This window comes from Anolis sagrei, chromosome 5 (assembly GCF_037176765.1).
Source record: "Anolis sagrei isolate rAnoSag1 chromosome 5, rAnoSag1.mat, whole genome shotgun sequence".
In the NCBI taxonomy this organism is placed as follows: Eukaryota; Metazoa; Chordata; class Lepidosauria; order Squamata; family Dactyloidae; genus Anolis; species Anolis sagrei.
This window is the reverse complement of record NC_090025.1, coordinates 26,261,610-26,276,084: the sequence shown is the minus strand read 5'-3', so window position 1 is coordinate 26,276,084 and position 14,475 is coordinate 26,261,610. Positions and strand designations below refer to the sequence as shown.

General features: G+C 39.7%; 1 protein-coding gene across 1 annotated transcript; it reads left to right on the top strand.

Annotated features, from left to right (window-relative positions):
- Window positions 1-1,953: 1,953 nt before the first annotated feature.
- Window positions 1,954-14,135, top strand: LOC132776976 (alcohol dehydrogenase 1A-like). Its single transcript, XM_060779182.2, has 10 exons — window positions 1,954-2,162; window positions 2,265-2,374; window positions 4,436-4,537; window positions 7,255-7,393; window positions 9,206-9,293; window positions 9,407-9,626; window positions 10,957-11,220; window positions 11,572-11,707; window positions 11,924-12,062; window positions 13,442-14,135. Exons 2-10 carry the CDS (start codon window positions 2,297-2,299, stop codon window positions 13,464-13,466), a joined length of 1,191 nt encoding a protein of 396 aa, XP_060635165.2. The 5' UTR covers window positions 1,954-2,162; window positions 2,265-2,296; the 3' UTR covers window positions 13,467-14,135.
- Window positions 14,136-14,475: the final 340 nt, after the last annotated feature.

Below are 14,475 nucleotides of genomic sequence, written 5' to 3'. Positions count from 1 at the left end.
AGCTAATAAATACTTTTTTCTCAGTAATCCTGTCTCATACATATTTTTGTTTTGTTTTTTAATTCAACCTCAAGTATGTTTTAACAGGAAAATAAATTGATATGATCTAAAACTTAAAATATCAAGGACAGCATTGGTGAAATAGACTTCTTGTGGGAAAAGTGTACTAGAATTCCTAGAATTCTCCATATAGCATGGCCAGTCATTTGCCAGAAGCCACATAAACTGAGACTGGGAAGCATATGTATAATACTGCATGACTGGGAAGAAATGTGGCATAAAACTTGCTGGCAAGATAGCCACAAGGCTTCTCAACTTGGGTCCTGTGTAACCAAACCTAATCCAATATATGTTTGCTAAATATATTATGTCCAGTGATACTTATTTCTAGGGATGCCAGTGATCAAAATCCTGCATTGAAGAGACATAATTAACTCTACAGATATTGGCGAGCCCAAAAAGTGGGTCTGATTAGGGAAACCAATAACTGGATGGGAATATGGACCATGTCTTATGGGGGGAAATGGGGGAGGGGGGGCTAAAAATATATAAGGAGGCTCTTTGACCTCAACAACGGTATGTTGGGTAAAATGGCAAGGCAAACTTCCAGTAATAGCTAACAGCTTTGTTAAGACTATGTAGTTGTTTCATATTTAGTTAATGTTTGTATTTTTTTCTCCCCAAAGAGCAAATTTCAAAAGCATTTCGGATAATTCAGGAAATAAAATTTGGAGCATGAAATGTATTGAGATTGGTATGGGAATCTGTTCTAGGGCTTAAAGTAGAAGAGAAACAATGGTACTTAATTTGGAAAACACAATCGTATAAATCAATTTCAGCACAACTGAGAGAAAATATTTCAAAAATTATGCATAAATGGTTCTATTATCAACTGAAAATGCATGTAAATAACATAGGATTGCAGTTACATGTGGCTGATATGCCCCAAAATATAAAGATTCTGGAACGAAGTTCTATCATGGATAAGCCAAATAGTGGGGGAAACAATATATTTCAGGGGAGCTCTACCACTGCTTCCTGCATTTAAAAGGAGGAATAAGGCTGTTGTAAAATTAAAAAATGTATTACTCATGTTTTATGCCATAAGACTCAAAATAGTCAGAACCTGGAAAAGGCTGAAGACTTTATTAATAAAGTGGGATGTGGGCTATAGCCCTATCAGAAATGTTAACTTATAAATTAAGATTTGCAAAAGGAAAAACAAAAGATCTATTTGATAATACATGAGAAGTATTTACCATATTAACTCAAGTCTAGTGCACCTAGGAGCTCCCAGTGGTGCAGAGGATTAAACCGCTGAGCCTCTGAACTTGAACCGAAAGGTCTTCAGTTTGAATCCAGGGAGCGGGGTGAGCTCCCACTGTTAGCCCCAGCTTCTGCCAACCTAGCAGATCGAAAAAATGAAAATGTGAGTACGTCAATAGGTACCTTTCCAGTGGGAAGGTAACATGCTTCATGCAGTCATGCCAGCCATATGACCTTGGAGGCATCTACGGACAACGCTGGCTCTTCAGCTTAGAAGTGAAGATGAACACCACTTCCCAAAGTCACACACAACTAGACTTAATGTCAAGGGGAAACCTTTACCTAGTGCACCATAGATTGTAGTAGGCTCCTCAATGTTGAAAAGTGAGGGACGACAAAAAAAAAGCTGGCTGGAAAGAGCAGGGGGTCGTTTCCCATTACACAGCACTTAGAAGTATTTATAGTTTGAAGAACCATACACATTTTAGGTTTAAAGAACAAAACATGGACACAATAAGAGCATAGGACCAGTCCTATTTGGTCAAATTTTCTGGGCTCACCCATACAAAGCACATTATACTACCCTGAAGATAGTAAAATAAATGTAATCATAGCAGCAACTGCCTTTTCATTTCCTTCAGTTGTAAAAGGTTGGATTTTTACTGAATGAGTGCGATTTCTTCATGTCTTCAAATCTACAGACTTCCCCCAGTATTAAGATGCACCGAAGTCCTGCTGAGTCATTTTCAGATTTAAATAAGCAATGGATTTAAGCACAAGCCAAGTAAATGGGGCCTCTTCAAACTGGCATAGTTCATTTCCTCAACATGTCTTAGCACAGGCAGTGAACACTCGCACACAACTGAATTCCGATCCTTGCATATAATGGAGCTACAGTAAGCAATGTGGCATCAGAGGAGTGGCCATTGCCAAGTCCTTGGGGTGGGGCTCAGTCAACACTGGATTATATTATATAACAACTAATCGTATCTTTGCAGCTACTTTAAAAAGAAAGTTTGTTCCATCTGGGATGCAGGCTGCAAGCACTGAAACCTCGCAGAAAGGCTGTTTTTTTGCAAAGCGTACAATCATGAGCACTGCAGGGAAAGTAAGTAGGTGATTTCTTTTAAGATTGCTTTTTCACTGCAGGGAGAATATAGTGAAAACTGGCAGCTAAACATTAAAATAGAAATAGCCTAAACAATCTTAAACAGAACTTGGAAAGTTTAGTCTTGGGACCTAAATTCTCATGGTACTCCAATGCACGTCGTTTCTTGTGTGAGAGAATTGGCCATCTGCAAGGACATTGCCCAGGGAATGCCTAGATGTTCTGATGTTTTACCATCCTTGTGGGAGACTTCTCTTATGTCCCCGCATGGGGAGCTGGAGCTGACAGATGGAGCTCATCCATGCTCTCTCCAGATTCGAACCTCTGACCTGTCAGTGATGCGGAGCATCTCCCCCCCAAGTATTTGTAGTTCGCCAAGGGCCGGACGATGGATTCTGCCGCTTCCTGACCCAGCACACATAACTGGGTTCCTGTTTCCTCTCTGTGAATTCTCTGGCTTGTGCACTGGACCCTGACCCCTGATCAGGGAAATGTAGTTTCCCAAAGGACACTGCTTCACAGATCGCAACCCAGAAGCCCCCCTTTTGAACTCTCTTGCTTGCCCTCTCCTATTGACTTTCTGCTCCACATCCCGGACTGTTTTCAGCCACACTTTTGGACTCAAACCTCAGACCAGGCTAGCTGGGAGGGACAAGCAGCCTCTAGCCTACATGCGCCTTCACCAAGGAGACTATGATTCCAACAAGAATGAAATACATTCATTAATGTTGTCTTTAATAAACTTTGCTGGGTTGGGATGGGGATCCCTTTATGAAATATATGAAGAATATATATATTTTGTATAAGATGAAGTCTATGAAATGTACCCTTGTCCTTTTCCCCACCTTTTCCCTCTGAACTTTGCCCCACTAAGAAAGAATGTGACCTGAGGTTACTGCCAAAGGAGGAAATCCCATTTCCTCCAAAGTAAATCCATGTTTGCATCTGCATGGCCGCAGTTGCTCTTATCTTGAAAATCCATTTTCAGAGCAGACAATGGACTTTCGGATAAGTCAACAGAAATTCCGGTAAAAAGATGATTAAATCAACCATGGTGTTTGTGTAGTTCCTTTGTGATTAAGGGTCCCCTTGTTTACAGAGTTTTGAGATCCAAATGCCACCGATAGCCCCTTTTCATATCTATACACATCTGCAATCAAGGAATCAGGAAGCCTTTTGTTTCTCCCGTCTGCCACCCTGCCGTTTAGGAACAAAAGCTCACAATCAGCTGGCGGAACGCCTCCCAGGCATTCCGCCCCCTCTGAGCTGTCAAACCATGTCCCGCCTCCTGGCCGCTGATTGGACAATTCTCGGAGGCGCTATGGAAGCTCTGATTGGCCCCCTGGAGGCGACAGCGCCTGGCGATTGGAGGAGAGGCGGGACCAGCGGCCGAGCCTCCTCCCAGCTGCTCCGGGGCCAGCCAATCAGGGCCGAGCAAACTGACAGAAGGCGGGCGGGATTTTCAAACCGGGTTTCCTTTGTTTTGCCTGTATAAATATGCCTAGAAATCACTGTAGAGTTATGCTTATGGTGGAATTATCCCTGTAACGCATCCTTTTCAGCTGAATCGCAGAAATAAACGCTTCGGTCTCTGATACCTCTTCAAGCCTCTGGTGAGATTAATTCTTAGTGTTTTTTGCATCTTTGGATTGGCGTTCGCTGGCTGCTCACCAAGGTCAAAGACCCCCTTGGCGGTCTTCTGGGGCCCTCCTCGCTGGGAAAGCCCCCCAAAAAGAGCTCGATATCATCAGTCTTCAGTCCTGCTGACACAAGGGTTTAACCCATTGCACCACTAGGTTTGCAGTTTCCCAAGTCACTCCTGAGACACACACACACAAAATAGAACTCTAATTAGCATGACTAATGGCTGTGCTAGCAGAGAGACTATGGAAACTATATAATCTCAAAATTCCTTTATGGCCTGTCCCTACAAGCAAGCCCCTCTGAACTTGAGGAGAGTAAAGCCCTCTGTAAATTTCTATGAGAATCTGGAAATAAAAAAGCAAGAATGTGTATTTCAAGTTATAAATATAAACACTGTCTCATCTATTATTTTTACAGGTCATCAAATGTAAAGCTGCCATAGTCTTCGAAGCTAAGGGACCGCTTAAGGTCGTGGAAATAGAAGTGGCCCCTCCAAAAGCACATGAAGTTCGTGTCAAGGTAAAGGAGACCATCTTGATTAGTGAAGATTATCAGTATTTGCACACATGCTAAGCAAAATAAAGAAGTTGCCTTTGTTAGAAGCTTCTGCCTCAAGTCAGGGAGGCTAAGGATTGGGACAACTTTTATCTCCTGTCCCTCTCTAGCATACTACACTAAACTTTTGTAAAGTGTTGATTTATTGTGGGTGCTAAAGGAAGATTCAACGGTTGATCCAGAGGGATAGGATATATGCAGAAATGTGGAGGGGAGGAGGCATCACATTCCTCAAGCAGCTACATATTTTGATCTGCTCTGATTCCTGAAGCTGGCAGTCTGCCACTGAACTGGAGCTCTGATGCACAAGTGTGCCTCTAACACAGGCATGGTCAAACTGTGGCCCTCCAGGTAGGCTGTTAGGAATTGTGAGAGTTGAAGTTCAAAACACCTGGAGGACCAAAGTTTGCCCATGCCTACTGTAACATCCAAAGTGGCTTCATCATCCATTTTGCTGAAGAAATTGTGAATTACATCCACAAGAAATATATATATTCATAGGCATGGGCTAGCATCTTGTTCATGATATAAACCTGCATAATGCTAGTTTGTATCAATTTTTTAACAGTTGTAGAGGGAGGAAGTTCTTTACTTCCTTTGTACAACAATCCTCACTGCTTAATGCACTAGTTCTCCCCAAATATTGACATGTATCAAATGGTGGAGAGCTGAGAGCAGCAGAGGAGCATCCAACTATCTCCTTTTAGCCACAGATCTACAGGATAAAAGTTTCTTCCAGGATCTTTCAGTGGTCTTCCTGAGGTCTTAGAATATAACTTTATTGTTGGGACTCCACATATTGGGAAGTAGCCAGACGTTCCTTCACCACCACCCCACAGTTGCTCCATGGCTATGCTGGACAGGGACCTTTGTAGGAAGAAGGTGAATACCATACAGAAAGAAGGTGGATGGAATTCCACATTGTGCCAAATTTTATGCACATCTCCTGAAGGAAATCCATGGCCAAGGTGCATGAACACAACACAGAGTCTGAAAGTATACAATTTTTGGATGAAACTCCCAAGCAGCCTTGGCAGTGACCATTCTGGCTAATGGACTCTGAAGGTTTTAGTCCAAACCATTAAATTTATTTAAAACCATGGGATGGACAAAATGGATAGGTCTTTGCCTGTTGTCACATCCCCCGGAGTCACATCCACACCTTCTGTGATCCACAAGCAGCCATACCATCTCCCTTATGAGACCATTTTTTGGGTGGTCTCTACTATTCCTATCTCCATTCTGAAATATTTGAATGCTTTTCCAAACCTTAGTTATACTGGAAGCATTGGGCTCACATATGCTGGTGCTTGTTTTTAAAAAGATTTTTAAATTATGTTTATAATTTATTATATGAGTAGATTTTGTACATTTATTCCATACATGTCCTTTATCTATTACATTTCCCCGCCCTCTTCCTATTTGTCACTCTTCTTTCTTTCTATATTAACCACACATTTATCTAATATATCTTAGCTCTATTCACTTCTTTTCTCCCCTCCCCTCCCCCACCTCACCCCATACTCATACCACAGTTTGCATTGTAACTTTAACTTCATCCATGAGCTCAGCTTTTCTCATTTCTGTACAATACTTACATTGGCTTCACCACGTTTTATCCATTTCATATACCTCAACATTTCCCTAATTTCCTAATATTCCCATCTGCATCAACTCCATATTGATGGACCTTCTTATAGCAACACCAGAAGGACTCCAAGTAGCCAGCTACTGGTCAAAGGATATTTAGTACAATGCCAAGTTTTTAAACTTTGTGTTTTTAAATACATTACAACTGTACCCTCGGTTTGCTTCTGACATGATAAATAAATAACTCCATATTTACTTGAAGTGGTATTATAAATAATACCACTTGGCACTGTAGATTAAGCAAAGGATGGTATCCTCACATGTAGAAGACAAAAAGCCTTTTGGAAACAAATAACAAAGAAAATTGATGTGCTGGTGCTTGTTGCCCTGCCCGTTTGCCTTTGGCCCTGCCTTTGGCTGGAAGAGGTATCTCACCTATTCTCTAATCTCCTGTCAAATATAATCGCTGCAAAAGTATACTTTGATTATGTCATCAACAAAAGCTTGAGGTATTCATAGAAATCTTAGTTAATGGAAGCTTTTCCCAACAGGTTTGTGCTAGCTTTAAAATTCAAGCTAACACAAGAAGATATTCAATGCAGCTACATCCAGAGATGACATCAGTCTTAAATATGAAATGCAATAGGCATTTATAAAGTCAGATTCACTATCCAGACACATCTGTAAGAGTTTTAAGCTATCTTTAAATTACATAGAATATGTCTAGTTCCATGTACTTGGAGATCCTGGACAAGTTGTGTGACTTCAGTTTCAATTTGTTTTTCCTCATCCAACCCATTACCTCCTCCAGACATTCATTCAGAGAAGATACACTATCCTTAACTGAGGCTGTTTTTGAAGGAATGGAAAAAGATATTTGGGTGCCATCAGCATACTGATAACATCCTACTCCATTTCCCTGGATTATATTTCCCATCGGTTTCATGTAAATATTAAAAAGCATTGGGGATCTAATGGCCCACTGTGGGATGCCACATAACAGCTCATAGCACCAGGGTTGGGAAGAAACTTCCCTAAATGATAAATAATGGCATGAAATTTTGAAATGGAAGAAATATTCTTTATTACAGATTTTGGCTACTGGAATCTGTCGCACAGATGACCATGCACTGAATGGTACAATACAAGTGAGGTACCCCACTATTCCTGGCCATGAAGCAGTTGGAGTTGTGGAGAGCATTGGGGAAGGAGTTACCTGTGTGAAACCAGGTATGGCAAAGAATCCAGAGGGCAATGAGAGGACATATACATGTCAGGTAACTCGAACAGAGTACTGGAAAGTGTCTCCATGCAGAAATCTGTCTAAAAGAGTGAGGGGAAGGAAGGGAAGAAAACTAATTTGGTGATAGTAGATTTTTTTATTGGTTAGTTTCATCTTGACAGATATTTGATATATTGCAAAGAAAGAACAAAGAAGGTAAGGGTTACTGGGGTATGAGGAGTTATTTTACAAAATTATCATTACTACAACTGCGTTTTCTTCTCTACTCCTTTAACACACATTTCATAAAATATTAAAGGTTCTAACAATTTTACATCTATTAGTTTTTTCTTCTCGTATCTTCTCACTTGTTCACTTGATCTTCATATCTTCTTCTCCAGTTATTCTCCACTGAAAGTTAATCTTAATTATTAATGGCAAATTATTTCACTTAGTACTTTTCTCTAATTATTTAATATTATCTGCAGGAAAAAAATCTTACAATTTTCCTTTAAGCTGTTAGTAGAATAGTATTAGGCTGTTTGTCCAACCACATTTCCCTATATAGGCCATCTCAAGCACTGTGGTCAGCAGAGGGAGGCCCTACTTTCGGTCCCACCCCTGCCTCAAGCTTGGCTGGTGGGAATGAGAGAAGGGGCCTTCTCCATGATTGCTCCCTATCTCTGGAACGCCCTCCCAAAAGAAATAAAAATGGTCCTCACTCTCATCTCCTTTAAGAAACTTTTGAAGACGCAATCATGCACTTTAGCATATGGAGAAGAGGAAGTCGAAGATACTACTCGAATGTTGGCAAACCCATTTGCACTATTCTGGCTATGACACATTTTTAATAAACACCTCTGTTAGCCATTTTAAATGCAATTCATGTTTAACTTTTTAATGTTTACACATGTCCTAGTTTATTGTCTAATTTGGTTTATTACTACCTAGTCCCCATTTCAACGTTCAATTCTTTAATTATAAGTTTACTATTATTATTCTTCATTATTCTGCATGATGTTGTTTGTTACTTTGTAAGGCATTGAATGTTTGCCTTAGATTAGAAATGTGCCTACACCCAAGGCAAGCAGAGGCGTGCAAGAAAGTTGATACGCTTCTTTTTTTCTTGCATATCTTTTCACATTTTTTCACATATTAGATTCAGCAGCTAAGATAAGAAGAGAATAATCTGAGCTGGCACATCTTGGTGTTGAGGAATTAGAACTGCCGTCATATTTCTGCATGCCATAATATGCATTTTACACAGTTGATTTGTCATCAGAATTAATTGCATGATTAAACACAATTCCCGAAGCAACATATGATCAAAAAACATATGAATAAAAAACTGAATAATGAAGCAAAATGTACAAATTCAGCCTAAGAGGATAAAAACAAATTTCAACACCAGGAACAAACAATACTACCACACTAGAGGAAAAGATATATACCCAGCACAGAAATATAAAGTGTCATTCGGATTAGTGCAAAGAAGTGAGAGATCTTGCAACAGAGAGCCTGGCTTATTACCAGCTGGTGCTTTTTGGTGCATCCACTTACAGCTTCTCCCATCCTTGGAACATGGGGGAAATTCAACATATTTCTTTTTTCTCTGCATCACATTGTTTTGGGGAGGGAAAAGTCCCTCCTGAAGCAAAGTGATTTGAAAATACTTTTCTAGGCAATCCCAACTAATAATACATGGGGTTTTCTGTTGTGAGCAATATTGTTTTTTGCAGTACTTTGGAGAAGCCAATGAGTGGTGAGCAATTGTACCATTAATACCTTCAAGCTCACAATGTTTTTTCTGTAATTCCTAGGAGATAAAATCATCCCACTCTGTCTCCCACAATGTGGGAAATGCCGACCTTGCAAGAAACCTGAAGGCAACTTGTGTGAACAAACTGAGTGAGTTTTTGTTATCATTTTCAGCATTATTAGAAAGTACTAATACATTACTGAAACTTTTCTTGTTCTTGTTTAAACTCAAACATCTCAACTATCCTCTTTTCTATTTACAGCTTTTTCAAAAACACAGGGTTAATGTATGATGGCACTAGCCGATTCTCTTACAAAGGGAAACCAATTCACCATTTTGCTAACACCAGCACCTTTACCGAATACACCGTGGTGCATGAGGATTCAGTGGCCAAAATTGATCCTGCAGCCCCACCAGAGAAAGTCTGTCTGATGGGCTGTGGCTTTTCCACTGGATATGGCGCTGCCACCAAAACTGCAAAGGTAGGCATTCATGACATAGGTGGGTGACCTGCAGAAGGAGGGATTTTTGGCACACTGAATTTTGTCCCTGTGATTTATCCATTGTTAAGCTGCAGTACCAAATATTTCCATAGGATTGTATTTCATTTAAGTTCAGTGATGAAGAGTTTGACCAAAATCTGATTGATCAACCTCAAGGAGTTTAGGCCTATTGAGTGAATTGTTGTATAGTGTATCACTGTATAGGTAAATCCCATTGATTCAATGAATCTACTCTAGTTGGGAGAAATGACAATCTTCAGAATGTAATATCAGAGTCTGCAGGAAATGTTTTTGTAGAATATGTCAGCATATTATGAACTGCATGCCATGCTTGTTGTCCCTTACATGCACTTGAGGAAATATACTTATTCTACAAAATCTTGTTCTACCACCTTTTCTTCTCTCAATAAGGTTCTACAATATCTTTTTGCATATTCCGGACTAATACAATTCTGCCTTGGAATTCCTGTCCCAAAATGGAATGCTGCAAACTGGCTGAAAGTTGGCCAGTGTAATGGGATCCAGGGAGGTGGATTGGAGCAATGGTCTTATAGTTACCTATTTTGGTGTGCCGCTACTCTATCCTGTTTTAGTGATCACTCACTCAATCTACTTTTCCATCCACCTGTTTTGTTTTGCTTTTTTGATAAGTCAGAAAGAATTCAACACATATATAGTAGATCACACCTCTCCAAGAATCCTGTCAATATCACTAGGCGAAACAATTCAAAAGTGGAAGAATGTTAGTGAAACTTTGTACAACATTTTGGGTGGCAATGCAACAGGAATCCTTATCTCACTATGTAACACGATTTTTGTTCCTGGATCATTTCCTAATTGGTTGTATCATAAAAACATTGGGAAAGTTCATTAAACTGCTAACAACTTTGTTTTTGAGGGACATCCAGCAGTACATTTTGCTACAGTTTTTTAATGAATATCTCATAGGGTCTCAAATAATTCAATATAGTTTGTGGCAGCCACAAAAGGGGAGTTTCTGAAGCACAACAACTACTTTCAAAGTAAATACTGCACAATTAAACAGGAAATAACACTTTCAAATTTTGTTACATAAGAATTTTTGGTGTAAGATTAAAAAGTTGAAGCTGCTTCAATGAGGATTACATATTTATCTCCTCCTTCTAAGGTACAGAATTCTCAGGTTTCAACATAGAATGTGAAACTATAGAGAGGATAAGATCAAGACCTGAAAGATTAAAAAAATCTGGAAAAAAGATACTGATTGTACTAATCATGCAACTTCATATATCTAGAATTTTCCAGATCAATGTTTATTATGTTGATGCAGGTGACTCCTGGTTCTTCTTGTGCTGTTTTTGGTCTGGGAGGAGTTGGCCTTGCGGTGATCATGGGCTGTAAAGCGGCTGGAGCATCAAGGATCATTGGGATCAACAGAAGCAAGGGAAAGTTTGCCAAAGCTAAAGAGGTGGGAGCTACTGAGTGTGTCAGTCCTCTGGATTTCAAGAAGCCCATCCATGAAGTGCTACTTGACATGACTGATGGGGAAGGTGTCGACTATTCATTTGAAGTGGTTGGAAGCACAGAGACCATGGTATGTGTATGACATACATTGTATGATAGACCTCGAATGGGAAGGACTGGAGCTTATGCATTATGTCTCAATTTTTTTGTAGTGATTTTGCTTCAATAAACTGTTTTTGCAAAGATCCATGCAGCAATGGATGCTTGAAGCTGAAAGCAGAGCTTGTTCCGTTTTTCCTATTAATAACTCCAATCTTTGAGAAGTAGCTTGCTCCCATTATTTAATACAATGTTGAGAAAGTAGTTTACTGCCTAATGTCTTGCATTGATACAGGAAGCCCTAAAAGAAGAGGTTTAATAGAAGCACATAGAAGTATTTCCTTTGGCTCGATCTGAATGTGTCACTTTGAATTTGCCTTAGATTTCTGCATTGGCTTCCTGCAACTTGAACTATGGCACCAGTGTGGTTGTGGGAGCACCACCTTCAGCATCTGAGATGACTTTGTCTCCAACACTTATTTTTACAGGACGCACTTGGAAAGGCTCTGTTTTTGGAGGTATGGCCACAACAACTGCTAATGCTGGGCTGCTAAAAGGTTTTATTGCATTCCAATAGCTAGGTTTGTTGGAGAAGGGTAGGAGGTTTCCCAGTTGTATGGGACAGCACAGAATATAACCCCATATGTTGCTGAAACTCCCAACAGCCCTAGACAGTGAACCCGTTAACAAGTCAATGTGTGTCCTCTTTTGGCTGAACACAATCTTATTTGCAGGCCTGAGAAGCAAACATGATATTCCTGAGCTGGTTTCAGAATTCATGGCGAAAAAGTTCAATCTGGATCCACTAATTACACATGTTCTGCCTTTTGATCAAATCAATGAAGGATTTGAACTGCTCCGTAATGGAAAATGGTAAATATTTCCTCTTTTTAAATAGCCATTTTTCCCATAGGGACAGGAAGTCGAAGATAAAGGTGCTTTACAGGATGCTGAATCTGTTTGGGGGATGGAGTTGGATATTGTACTTCCTTGAGTCTAATGCATACATTTTGATTGATAAATTATGTAAAATTAGTGTGTGTTAGATTCAATTGCACATGTAAACCTTGCTTGTTGGCCATTCTGCTGTGTCTTCCAATTTCTTGGACTCTTCAGTGCCTCCAAGGTACACCTCTTCCCTCCTCCTCCTCCTCCTTCACCTCTTTGCCTGTGCTGTTGGGCAGTGACAATGACCAACATTTTCTGCTTCTCCTTTTTTTCCCTTAGCCCAACCAGTGCCAGCCACCATCCACATTCTTCCAATACGAAGTTAAGGGAATGGGAGGTGGGGTGGGAGATAGAAAAGAATGGATGATGGTGGGAGATATTACCTGGCAGGCTCCAGGGTGGCTTCAACAATATAGATACTACCTCCCCCCACCATGTGGAAAAAGCAAGCTGGTCAGTGCTTGACCAAGGCACTGCAGATAGCTTATTTTGGAAACAACAGAAGTAACAAAAAGGGAAAAAGTGGGAGAAGTGAAATATGTTGACCATCACCATTGCCCAATGGGGTAGGCAAGGAGGAGGGGCACTGGAGAAACCCAGGGAGCCAAAGGAATTAATGCCTTGCTGCTAGAGCCTTGTCAACCGCTCTCCAATCTCATAGTCAAAGGCAGTCCAGAATCATACATAGCAAGCAGTCTACAATGAAGGTCAAGCAGGAGAATAGTCAAAAGTCCATTCCAAAAGGGTCAGTGACCAATAAGATCACTACTGTCCAAGATATAGACCTAATTAAGTGCATTGAGGAGTGCATTAGATTCAATGGCGTATTACTCAAGTAAATACAGTAGTTCATTTCAAGTTTGGGTTACAATCGAGAGCAGGTCTCCACCTTGTTTGTCTGTATTTTTTCCACAGTTGAAAGTGATTGGGGTGGTCCAAAAGATAATGTAATGGTGTGGAAAAATCTCTGAAATTTCTGGTGCTGTCTTTCTTTGTACGTCAATTTTTTTTTCTATTTCAAATATTGCAATGAGGACTTAAATCTTCTGAAATTTTCTGTTGAAATCTATTGTTAAATATCGGGTAATATCAAGAGTACAGTCCTAACCAACTAAGACTCCCAAAGGACTGCCTAGACAACATTAAGCTTAGTGAAGTTCTACTAAATTTAAACCTAATAAAGTTTGCAGATCCTGGAAATTATTTAGGACTATTCTCAACCCAGTTCAAATTTGCATCATGTTACATTTAGCAGAATAGAAGCTAACCCTTTTAACTTTAAATTGTGTGTTCTGATGTTTCAGTATTCGCACTGTCCTGAAAATGTAAAGACCCTGTGGTGAAAATACAAGATAGCTGAATTCCAGCAGACCTATCAACTGCAAATTACATCATGGAACATCTGTGAAAAGAATTGTATAGTGTTGTATTGCAAGTTGCAATAATTGTTAATTCATCAATCAATCTTATCTTTCTGAGTGTGAAATACAAAATAACTCTATCTTTTGATTCAAACCTTATGCACAGTCTCAGGGCATTGAAAATATGAATTCAGTAAATTCTGGCATTAGCTAATGAATAAAGCTTTTCCCCAATAACTGTTTCATGCCTCTTTGTAATTAAGGCTGCCTAAAGATAGACCATAGTGCGTGACTTCTCATGACTACTGCTGTGCAACCTAGGAGGAGGACAACTACTACTCTAGTTAACCAACACAAATCTGGCTTTAGGCTGCAATCCTGAAAGTTTCCTTGATCTCAGACACCTATTTCTGAATGGATAAGCATAGTATTTCACTGTGGATGAGTTTCTTGAAATCATTCTACAGAAGTAAATGTGGTAAGTTTGCTCACTGCTCTTAAACATAATGTTATAAATACTTGGTGATGCATAAAACTACAATAATTTTCTGGAAACTTGCCAATTTTTTAAAAGCTGTAAATTTCTAATATAACTGAGATACCAATAGGAATAAAGAATAAATATTTTTCTCAAGGACTTTCCATCCAACTTATTTAACTTCCCTTTGCAATTTAGAAGTGTAAACAGGACCAAATAATAGACATTAAAATGTAATAAAAAATCAACAATGATCTGGGTAAGACATAAGGGAAATGTAGAGTTTGGAAAAGCTGGCCAAGATTCTGCAATGCAAGACAGATAGAACTATGACATGTCTCCCTCACAATGCCTCCATTACTCACCTTTTAGCTACTACAGATCCCACTCCACAGACAGTTGGTAGCCAATGGAGAGTCAGGGATTTTGTGGAAGCATCTGGCTAGCTTTAATGGCTAGAGACAGAATGCTGGCATCATCCACCTAGACTTCTAAAGAC